We start from the raw sequence: 12237 nt of genomic DNA, 5'->3' as shown, positions 1-12237 counted from the left end.
AAAAAATTCGTCTTATTAGAAGTAAGTTGAATGTAAAAATAATTTATTTTGCCTGCACTCGCTCCTATTAAAAAAAATATTTGCACCATTACGGAGATGCGATGGAATTGTAGCCCTCTCCAGAAAACATCAGATTAAAAAAAATCGGAGAGGGCTACATTATTGCAGCTAAGAACCGAGGAGTGAAGACATACATCTTACAAAGCGTGCTACTCAATTTCAATTTCCAACTAATTAGTAATATTCAGCAATAATCAGTAGTGCCCCTAACACTGTGACGTAAACCCCTGACCCTAAGTCCACACATTGCACAAATTTTAAAAAGGCACTCTTAAAATTGCTTTTCAAAAAATAAATAAATGTTTTATAAATACAAAGGAGCAGATTTCAAACAATTAATTCATTTTCAGTATATAAGTAGAGCCCCCCTCCCCTTCCCCACCCCTGACCCAGGGTCCTTGAAATTCACAATTCTGCAAGATTAGGGCCCTTGCTCATCATGACTATTTAGGTAGTTCATCTGCTTCATACCCAGAAACAGAGAAGAAAATTTTCAATGTATTTTCACTATATAATAAATAGTGCCCCGCCCTAACATCAGAGCCCCTGACCCTGGGGCCATAAAATTCATAATTTTAGAAGAGGCATTCTTGCTCATCATAACTATGTACTTAGTTAGTTTATTTAATTCCTAGGAGCAGAGAAAAAGATTTTCAAAGAATTTACGTATTTTCAATATATAATCAAACTAGCCCTGCCTCAACACCAGAACCCCTAACCTTGGGACCATAAAATTTACAATTTACGTAAAAGCACTATTGCTCATCATAACTATACACTTAGTTAGTTTATTTTATACCTAGGAGCAGAGAAGAAGATTTTCAAAAAATTCATGTATTTTTACTATATAATCTTCAGAGCCCCCCCCCTCCTCAACACCAGAACCCCTGACCCTGGGACCATAAAATTTACAATTTTGGTAGAGGCACTCTTGCTCATCATAACTATGCACTTAGTTAGTTTATTTAATACCTAGGAGCAAAGACGAAGGTTTTCAAAGAATTCATGAATTTTCACTGTATAATCAATAGAGCCCCCCCCCCTCCCTAAACACCAGAACCCTTGACCCTGGGGCCATAAAATTCACAATTTTGGTTGAGGCACTCTTGCTCATCATAACTATGCACTTAGTTAGTTTATTTAATACATAGGAGCAGAGAAGAAGGTTTTCAAAGAATTAATGTATTTCACTATATAATCAATAGATCCCCTGGCCCTCCTACACACACCAGAACATTTGACCCTGGGGCCATAAAATTCATAATTTTTGTAAAAGCACTCTTGCTCAACATAACTTTACACTTAGTTAGATTATTTACTACCTAGGAGCAGAGAAGAAGATTTTCAAAGAATTCATGCATTTTCACTTTATAATCAATAGAGCCCCCCCTCCCCACCAGAATCCTTGACCCTGGGGCCATAAAATTCACAATTTTGGCTGACACACTCTTGCTCATCATAACTATGTACTTGGTTAGTTTATTTAATACCCAGGAGCAGAGAAGAAGATTTTCAAAGAATTCATGTATTTTCACTATATATAATCAATAGAACCCCTCCCTAACACCAGAGCCCCTGACCCCAGGGCCATGAATTTCACAATTTTGGTAAAGGACTCATTGATGATTACAATCATGCAAACAGTTTGACTGCTTGATGTCCAGGAGTAAAGAAGAAGATTTTTTAAGATTGCATTAATTTTAGTGGTTTTGGCCCCGCCCCTCAGGTCCCACGGGGGCAGGGATCATGAAATTCACAATTTTTGTTCCCCTTTAGCCATAGATGCTTTGTGCCAAATTTTGTTGAAATTGGTGCAGTGGTTGCAGAGAAGAAGCTGAAAATGTTCAAATGTTAACACACGATGGACGACGGACGACGCACGACGACGGACGAAAACGGATAGCAATAGGTCACCTGAGTTTACTCAGGTGACCTAAAAATGCAGGTCAATACATTATTTACAAACAGAAAATGCACATTAAAACAAGAAATAATTGCAAAAAATATTTAAGACCACGATAGGAATACTATATGTCGGCCAAAGTTTCGAGTGTGCAATAGGGTTAACGAAAGCGAACAGTTTATATACCCGTCTGACAGTGCCTATTTATGAGAAGAGTTCAGCTTTAAATAGTATTTTGAAATACCACTCACAAAGTCTCCTCAAGTAAAAAACAAGAGGCCCAGGGGCCACAGCGCTCACCTGAGCACATCAGGCTTGAATTTACTCCCCCCTCCAGGCATTCCTCATTTGAACAAAATAGAATCTACACTACCAGAGGATGATTCCATAATATAAATATCACAAATTATAGCTTTGAAGTACTTGAAAAGAAGATTTTAAAAGGTTTCCCTATATATACCTATGTGAAACCTTGGTCGGCCATTTTGGCCCCATCCTAGCTCCTGGGGTCATGATTTGAACAAACTTGAATCTACACTACTTGAGGATGATTCCACATGAGTTTCATCTCTCCTGGCCCAGTGGTTCTTGAGAAGAAGATTTTTAAAGATTTTTCCTATATATTCCAATGTAAAACTTGGGTTGGCCATTTTGGCCCTACACTTGCCCCGGGGGTCATGATTTGAACAAACTTGAATCTACTCTACCTGAGGATGATTCCACATGAGTTTCATCTTTCCTGGCCCAGTGGTTCTGGAGAAGAAGATTTTTAAAGAGTTTTCCTATATATTCTTATGGAAAACTTGGGTCGGCCATTTTGGCCCCACCCTAGCCCCGGGGGTCATGATTTGAACAAACTTGAATCTACACTACCTGAGGATGCTTCGCCAAGAGTTTCATCTTTCCTGGCCCAGTGTTTCTGGAGAAGAAGATTTTTTTAAAAATGCCATTAATTTTTAACAAATTCATAATTATCTCCCATTGGAAGGGGGTGTTGCCCTTCATTTGAACAAACTTGATTCCCCCCCCCCCCCCCTTACCAAAGTAAAATTATTGCAGCAATATTGCTGCTATATTGCGGCAATATTGCGGCAACACTTTTTTGTCACCAGAAACGAACTTTTGGGGTTAGTGAAGTATCTCCGCTAGCGGCAACAACTTCTGGTGACATTCTGGCAATACTACCAGAAAAAATGAAATCACCCAAGGATAATTTGTGCCTTGTTTGGTTGAAATCGGCCCAGTGGTTCTTGAGAAGAAGATGAAAATGTGAAAAGTTTACGATTACGACGACAACGACAACAACGACAGACGACTGACAAATTTTGATCAGAAAAGCTCACTTGAGCCTTCGGCTCAGGTGAGCTTAAAATAATAAGAAGAAGAAGAAACAGAGTAAAAACTTCGTTTGGGGAACATATTGTCCTGATTCCCTGCAAGATTCAAATAATTATATGCAGCTTTTTATATTCTTTATTTAATACCCTTAATTCTTTTTTGGCGTGTCTATATATAGAATGTTATTTTTAGTAACTAGGAATCACCTGGTAATCCTGGGAATCCATCTTGGCCATCCTGTCCAGGAATTCCCATAACTCCATGTTCTCCCTTCTTTCCTGGGGAAATTTTGATCCTAAAGGGTTCACCTTTGTCACCTGTACATAAAAAAAATCAAAGTACTGAACGCACTCATGGGAGTTGAACATGGTGTATAACAAAATCTTTGACCGGGAGGTTAAGTGAGTAAACAATATTATTATTTCAAATAAAGACAACTATAAACTGTTTCAAATTTTTTGTGTTGCAACAATCTTGAGAAAGACATTCAGAGACATTGAATAGCAAAAAGAATTGATGGGCCACAATGCTTGCCTGCCTACATTAGTCCTTTTTATACCCCCTGCTTGAAAAGCAGGAGGGTCTTTATTAATCGGAAATTCCGTCCATCTGTTTGTTACGCTAATGGAATATCCATCTCTTATACGAACTCCTCTTACACCACTGAACAAAATTTTCATAGAATATAATATAGGCCTTTCAACTGCCGCTAGGGGTTGGTATAATGAACGATAACTCACGGCTGAAACTTGTTTAGAGCAGGCTCGGGGTATCTAACTGTTTACACGCAAGGTAGATTTTAGCATTTCCCAAGTGTCTCTTTGCTCTCAGTAGAATCCAGTGGTTTTAAAATTAATCACCAATGTTAAACTTATTTACCGTTTAGTTGCGGAGACCGGTTTACTGCATATTATTATTTTTTTTAATTAAAATAAAAAGTGAAATCTACCCTACTTCTGAGTTCTAACCTAATTAAATTTTTATACTCGGTCGTTCCCATTCGTGCTTTTTAACACAAATAAGATGATCAATTGTTGCATTTACTTGTAAAAATATATATATTTACACAGGAAGCGAAAAAGAGCGAACACAAAAAACATGACATTAAATTTTCTTCTTCATATTTAATACATTTGTAATTGTCAAAGAGAGTTAAAACTATTGAATATAGTCTGTTCCCATTAATTTGACTCTGTTATTCAGGTAGAGTGAAGGCGTTCTCTTTCTCTTGGTCAAAACTTTTTGTGTACTAAACAATGTAAGGAACCCTTTTGTACATATAAGAATACCAATGCTGAAGCAGCCTTTATGTCATTCCTATAAACGATAATTCATAAATCGGCACTAAGTTGGTCATTTTTCACACCTGAGTTACCTGTCATTAAACACAACATCGGAAAAGTCAATTATGAATGATTAAACTTTTTTTCTGATGTAATTAAAACTATGCATAAGTTATTATCTTTTTGATAAATTCATGTACCTATAAATCTATCTATACAATGTTTTTTACCATATGTGCAACTTGAAAAATTAGTTGAAAGGCTTATATAATATATTACATGTTGCCGTTGTGCACCTTCTAGCTATTACTTTTTCATTCTACACATAATTTCAGTTTCCCATTGCAAAATATATTCATATTAAAGGTGGTTTATCATTTATAGAATTCACATGCAGTCTTCAAATTTGTTATATATTTTTCCTTGGCACCTTTACCCATTTGTTATGAAAATTTCAGTTTCACAGGAATAATACCAATATTTATTAATATAATGTGGATTTTAACACAGGATCCTTTTAAGAGCTAAAAGGTTTGTTACATAAAACTTCTCTGTGAATATAAATGTATTTCAGTTATATGAACATTATACATGGAGTACGTCTGAAGAAAAAAGCAATACCAAGTTAAAAACAAATATTTAATGGCCAAACATAAAAATGGTGGTTATGTGAGAGTTTGTGTGTGTACAAATTATCTGGTATGTAAATGAGGTTTTCCTTTTATAAAAAAAAATATACTTCATTTTGTTTCTTTTAATCACGATTTTACAAAAACATGGGTGTCTGTTTTTGGTTTTACTAGTAACATTTATAACAGAGTAGTAGATGTAATGCTTTTGGAAGGTGATACTGCTGATTTACTAATAAATACGCATATTTCCTAAAGTTTTAATGCACTAATAAATTAATTTAAACCAAGGAAATGTTCATGAAAAGTTTGAATATATTCTCTGCACTGGTAAAAAAGATATTGCTAAAAATCTGGGACCGCCGGGCGTCGTGAAGGCTAGATTCACTGCTTGCCATCAGTATGTAGAGTTGTCGTTCGTATCTCTTTCAGTGTATGACGCTTCACTTAAAATGTTCCATTACAAAAAACTTTTGAGGTTCTTTATAATTTAGTTTTACTTTTAACGAAATCTAATATTCAAAATAAGATTACTTTATCATTACATTTACTTACATTTCAAATTATGAAAATTAGATCAATTCAGGAGAAAATGACATGAACTATTTGTGGCGTATGTTTATGTATGTTTTCTGTTGAATTTCATCGGAGTAAATCGGGCAAAACAGTAGCCTCACTTTCAGCTCTATGTAATCAACACAAATTACTGCGCATGTTAAATACGTGATGACCATGGGAAATTGAACATAGTTCAACTCCCAAAAATTGTAAGAAAAACAGTTCCAGTAATCTGTACACATAAATATGAAAGTATTGAAAAGATGCAATATGTCTTTTTCCAAAGGTAAGCATGAGAAAGTGTAAATAAGAATTTTAATTTGTTTTTTTTTCTTTTGTTGAAAATACCATGATTACCATCTTATGGAATATAATAAAAAAATATTATGCCCTTACTCCCTACTATTCTATATAGACTGTCTCAGTAAAACAAGAGGCCCAATGGCCACATCGCTCATCTGAGTAGCATTGGTGATGTCGTTCTTTATCCATTCCAATTTACCCATTGTAATACCTAGTGTGGCTTCGTCCTCTGGGGGGGGGGTCACAATTTTAAATATTTTGAATCTACACTACCCCAGGATGCTTCCCAATAAGTTTCATCTTTTCTGGCCCAGTGGATCTTGAGAAGAAGATTTTCAAAGTTTGTTCCTATATATTTCTATGTAAAACTTGGATTCCCTATTGTGGCCCTGCCCAACCCCCAGGGGTCATGATTTGAACAATTTAGATTCTACACTTCCCCTGGATGCTTCCATAAAAGTTGAGTTTTTCTGACCAGTGGTTATTGAGATGAAGATTTTTTAATGACCCCACCCTATTTTGTTTTTTCTTTATTATCTCCCCTTGGGAGGGGTCTTGGCCCTTTATTATAACAATTTAAATTACCCATTTCCTAAGGATACTTTGTACAAAGTTTGATTAAAATTGGTCCAGTGGTTCTTGAGAAGAAGTGAAAAATGTGAAGAGTTAACAGATGGACTGATGGAGGGACAGCTAGACGGACAGATGGACGATGGACAAAATGTGATCAGAAAAGCTCACTTTAGCCTTCGACTCAGGTGAGCCATAAATATTTTTAAAAATGTTTTCTAAAAAACTGTCATCAAGAATTAGAAAAAAACATTCTAATTAATTTTAACAAGACGCAAATATATTAATTAAAGAATTTAAAATAATTCAAAGCATGGGTCATTCTAAAACAGACTATAGGACACCTGTAATCAATCTTTTCTGTTCTCTCCCTGCCCTTTCTTGTACACCATTCCCGCCTAGCCAAAACCAGTCACCAGAATTTTGGCTAAGTGGGAAGACACCTCCATTTTACACCACAACAGCCAACATTATTGTAATCAGTGGTAAAAATGGAATCAAAAACAAGGATTTTTTTCCTTTTAAATATCTAAACATTATAATTAAAGCAACAGAGGGAGAGGTATTACCTAACATTACGCATAAACCCGGTAGTTTATGAATTGTATCAAAAGTGGGGTGGCTTCCTTCGGAGTATTTGACCTGCAGCAATAAGCTAACTTTGGAAATCTATAGTCTGTTCTTACCAAAACATTCACTATTTTAATAATCTAATGTTATGTTTTTAATTTCTATTTTTTACATTCTTATTCATTTGCCTGCCTCTATTCAGTCTGCGTTCTTCTTCTGCATTCTTCGAGATAAACAAACAAGAGGCCCAAGGGCCTTGAATCACTCTTCTAATAAATTGTACAATCTATCACTTCTATTAGAAGCCTCCAACTCAATTAGTATCATAAGACCCTAAATGCATAAACTTACAAAGTTTGATAATATTTAGCCTGTTAAGACTGAAGATATCATAATATAATTATAAAATACCATAAGTAGGTCACAGTGACCTACCTTTTGATTGAAATTTTTCTGAGGACTCAAGATACATTAATTGAAGATGATTCTAATTAAATAAGTACCTGAGATATTCAAAAGTAGGTCACTATGACCTACTTTTTGGTATACATTCTCTGAAATGCTCAAGTAGTGTAGATTCAAATTCGTTCAAATCATGACCCCCAGGGGTAGGGCCGGGCAAAAATGGCCGACCAAAGTATTTTAAGATATATATATACATGTATAGGAAAATTCCTTAAAAATCATTTTCTAAAAAATAGCAAATCAATGATTGGTCATGGGACTACTTTTGGATTTAAACTTTACAATAAAAAGCCATTTTCTACTTTTTCCTACCCTTAGTGCTCAGGTGAAAATGTGGCCCATGGGCCTCTTGTCTGTCTCTGACCAGTAGATCTAGAGCTAATAAAATTACGGTAAGAGGAAAATCTGTAACAAAACTATGTAACCCCAACACCCTGACCCAGGGGTGCCAAAAAATAACTTTTTTGCTAGATGCACCTTACATCATTTATATACTTGGATCATTGGCATAAAACCCAGAAGCAAGGGAAAAGATGTTCAGAGAATTAATGTATTTTCAGTATATGATCTATAGAGCCCTGCCCTAACACCAGAACCCCTGACCCTGAGACAATTAATGTAACAACTTAGGAAGAGGCACTTTTGCTCAATATAACTATGTACGAGGGTTGTTCAGAAATTATTGAGACATTTACTTTTACTCCAAAAAGGACAGAAATAATCTCAGAAAAATTCATCAACCTTTAACGAAGACCAAATTAAACAATTATGCAAAATTTCTAATTTCTATAAAAATTACATAATTTCTTGTGAAATTGTAAACATATGTCTATTGACCTGGAGCAGCATCAATACGTCATTGTAACGTCACAGCAGCTGGGGTTGTTTTTGCATGTAAAAACGACCGGGAAGCGTTTACTCTTCTTTCTTTGTTATCATATATTTTTCATTTTAAAATTCAACTGTCTATTTTATTGAACAATTCTTTAAAGCAAATGTACTGTTGCTTCACTTGTGTAATTTTTTCATGCGTCATATATTATACAGAATGATTTAGTTTCATACAGTGCGCATTTATGCAACGAGGGTCAATGTTTATAATTCCGTAGCGGTAAAATTTGATGGTCGTCCAGAGTGTTTGATTATATTTTAGTTGAATTATAGGTTAGACAAAAGTATATACATATGAAATTACAAACCATGTTTACCGCTGTCAAAGTTTTTCAGGTCATTCAGTCTGAATAAGAGTTTTATATATGCCATACACAAATTTTTAAGTCTCTCGCTGCTCCGCCTTAACATCAAATCCCATTTTGTTGCCGTTATCAGATTTCTGTACCGTGCTTATTTTTTCTTGTGATCTCCATATTCCTGATCAGAATGATACCAAACTTGCACAACATGAAGTCAAAATGATATGAATAAATTAGACACATAAATTGATTTATTTTCGCTCTTATTATGGGTTCATGGTGGGGTGGAACGTTGGTGATACATATTTTCAACATCTGTTTTCTTGACTGCTCCAGGTACCCCTACCATTGACACATTTTTATACCACTGAAGATAAGAAATTTAATATTTGTGAATTATATTTTGCTTTTATGAAATCTTAGAGTTTGTCAAACATATGTGCAAATTTTCACTGAAAGACGTTCATTAGAAAGAAAAATATACACACTGTCTCAATAATTTCCGAACAGCCCTCGTACTTAGTTTGTTTTTTTAATACCCAGAAGCAGAGAAGATTTTCAAAGAATAAATGCATTTTCACAATATGATCTATAAAGCCCTGCCCTAACACCAGAACCCCTGACCCTAAGGGCCATAAAATTCACAATTTTGGAAGAGACACCCTTGCTCATCATAACTATGTACTTAGTTTGTTTATTTAATACCCAGGAGCAGAGAAGAAGATTTCAAACAAATAATGCATTTTCACTATATAATCTATCTAGCCCCACCCTAGCACTAGAACCCCTGACCCTGGGGGCACGAATTTCACTATTTTGGTAGAGGACTCAATGCTCATTACATTCATACCAACAGTTTGCCTGCTTGATGTCCAGGAGAACAGAAGATTTTTAAAGAATGCAATAATTTTAGTGTTTTTAGCCCCAGTCCTCAGGCCCCTGGGGGGAGGGACCATGAAATTCATAATTTAATATGTTCCTCTTCACTCAATCAAATGCTGTTTATCAAATCTGGTTGAAATTGGTTCAGTGGTTTCAGAGTAGAAGCTGAAAATATTAAAATGTTTACAAAAGCCCGGCAATGAACAAAGATGGACGAAACTGGAAAGCAATAGGTCACCTAAGTTACTCAGGTGAAGAATATATTGACATCATCAAAATACATCCAGGGACGTCACTTCCAGCCAATCCGGAAGTAGTCAGAAAATGCTTATTTTTGTTGTTACTGACAAGTCTATGGGAAATATTTGTCACTGGACATGCTGGAGGCATAAAACTAAATTTTCCGTTGACCAATGTTCTGGTCGAACCAGAAGTAGAAAGAAATGGCTTACATTTGCAATAGTCATCATAGATTTGGAAGATTTTACTATTTTTTTGAAGTACGAGCTACTTTCCGTCAAACAGGACTCACTGACCTACTCGTTGCTTTGCAACAAGCTTTGCTATAGTTTTTTTACTTTAGTTAATCCAACAAATTCAAAATCCATTTAAGATATTATGCATCAATTATAAACATTTTTTCTAATTAAAACAACTTACCTGTACTTTTTCCATGAGCTAGAGATGGCAAGATGTTAAGCTTCTCAAGAAGCACTGAGCACGCCTTCACCTAATACAAATTTTAAAAAATCACAGTCATTCATTTTGTATGGTAAATGATCCAATCATTAAAAGTGTGGGACAACAAGAGGCCCAAAAACCACCTCACTCACCTGAGCTCATTGACAAGGGGAAAAAAGCAAAAATCAGCTCTGTATTGAAAAGTTACGAGGGGGAATTTGATTTTTAAACTACCTGATGATGCATCCAGATAAATACATGTATACCAAATGACTTAAGTGTTCTTGTTCATTTCAACTCATATTGTGGGTCAGCCCTTGTCCTAAAGCCTTTATTTGAAACAATTTAATTTTAAACAACCTAATTATGCCTCCATATCAATATGAAAATCATGGATGATTCTCTGTTCTTGAGAAAAAGATTTTTTTCCTAAAATATGTTCTAAGTTGCTTGTTCTTAGAAAAAATTAGAGTCTTAAAGGATTTTTTAAAATGTTCCTATGTTAAATTTAGATCATGCACCCATTGTGACCTTGCCCTATTCCCAAGAGTCATGATTTGAACAACTTGGATATATACTTGGACTTATATTAAGTTTAGAAAAGAAATATCAATGACAGTATCAGTGATCATATATTGCACAAAACAGCATACAGAATTGAAATAAGTTGCACAAGGAAGAAAAATAATTAATAATTTAAGACTTGTGGTCAGCTTAAATTAGAAGGGTGAACATGTCATGTTCATGTTCACCCTGCTAATTTAAGCTGACCACAAGTCTTAAATTTACAACACCGTTCATCGAAATAAAAAACTGATGTACAGAATTATGTATCATAGTGTATTCTGCTTGTGTGCCAAGTTATATTGAAATCAGGCCAAAACTGTAAGAGAAGTAGCATTTTGAGAATATTTCACAAAAATTTCTATTTTTAGTAACCATGGCAACACCGTTCATCGAAATCAAAAACTGATATACAGAATTATGTATCTTTAGTTAGTGTAGTCTACTTGTATGACAAGTTATATTGAAATCAGACCAAAACTGCTGGAGGAGTAGCATTTTGAAAAATTGTTTACAGACATACAGACAGACAAACAGACCAATTATAGACCCTTGAATGAGAGCGTGGCCCTTCATTTGAACAAACTTGAATCTCCTTTACCCAAGGATACTTTGTGGCAAGTTTGGTTGAAAACGGCTCAGGTGAGCTAATAAAAACAGATGCATAGAATTATGTATATTAATAAAGTCTACTTGTGTGCCAAGTTATATCAAAATCAGACCAAAACTGTAGATTGAATAGCATTTGGAAAGAATTTCACAGAATTTATTTTTTGTAACCATGGCAACACCGTTCAACGAAAGCAAAAACTGATGCAGTATTATGTATCTTTGTGTAGTCTACTTGTGTTCCAATTTATATTGAAATCAGACCAAAACTGTAGGAGGTATAGCATTTTGAAAGAATTTCACAGAAATTTCTATTTTTGTAACCATGGCAACACTGTTCATCAAAATCAACAAGAGCCCATGGGCCATATCGCTCACCTGAGAAGCTTTGACCATTCTGTTCTTTACCAGATTTCCTCCTTGTAATACATTCATATGCATCCCTACCCTACCCCACTGATCATAATTCAGACATTTTGAAATCTATACTACCAAAAGTTCCTTCCATGTACACATAAGTTTCAGCTTTTCTGGCCCAGTGGTTCTTGCAAAAAAGATTTTCAAAGATTTTTCCTATATATTTCTATGTAAAACTTTGATTCCCCATAGTGGCCCTGATCCCCCCCCCC

At 35.1% G+C, this 12237-nt stretch overlaps 1 protein-coding gene across 1 annotated transcript in view; it reads right to left on the bottom strand.

Moving 5' to 3' along the window:
• LOC134259626 (uncharacterized) overlaps positions 1-12237 on the bottom strand; it is a gene marked incomplete at its 5' end in the record, with an annotated part of 129161 nt that overhangs the window by 100564 nt on the left and 16360 nt on the right. The window contains 2 exons of the mRNA XM_062742228.1: positions 3508-3618; positions 10415-10484. Coding sequence (XP_062598212.1) covers positions 3508-3618; positions 10415-10484 — 181 coding nt within the window. The remainder of the gene's footprint in view (positions 1-3507; positions 3619-10414; positions 10485-12237) is intronic.

This window comes from Saccostrea cucullata, unplaced genomic scaffold, assembly GCF_032062105.1.
Source record: "Saccostrea cucullata isolate Sc308-1 unplaced genomic scaffold, CSIRO_AGI_Scuc_v1 ctg600, whole genome shotgun sequence".
Taxonomy (NCBI): domain Eukaryota; kingdom Metazoa; phylum Mollusca; class Bivalvia; order Ostreida; family Ostreidae; genus Saccostrea; species Saccostrea cuccullata.
The sequence above is the reverse complement of the archived record's forward strand: the minus strand, read 5'-3'. Positions and strand labels throughout refer to the sequence as shown.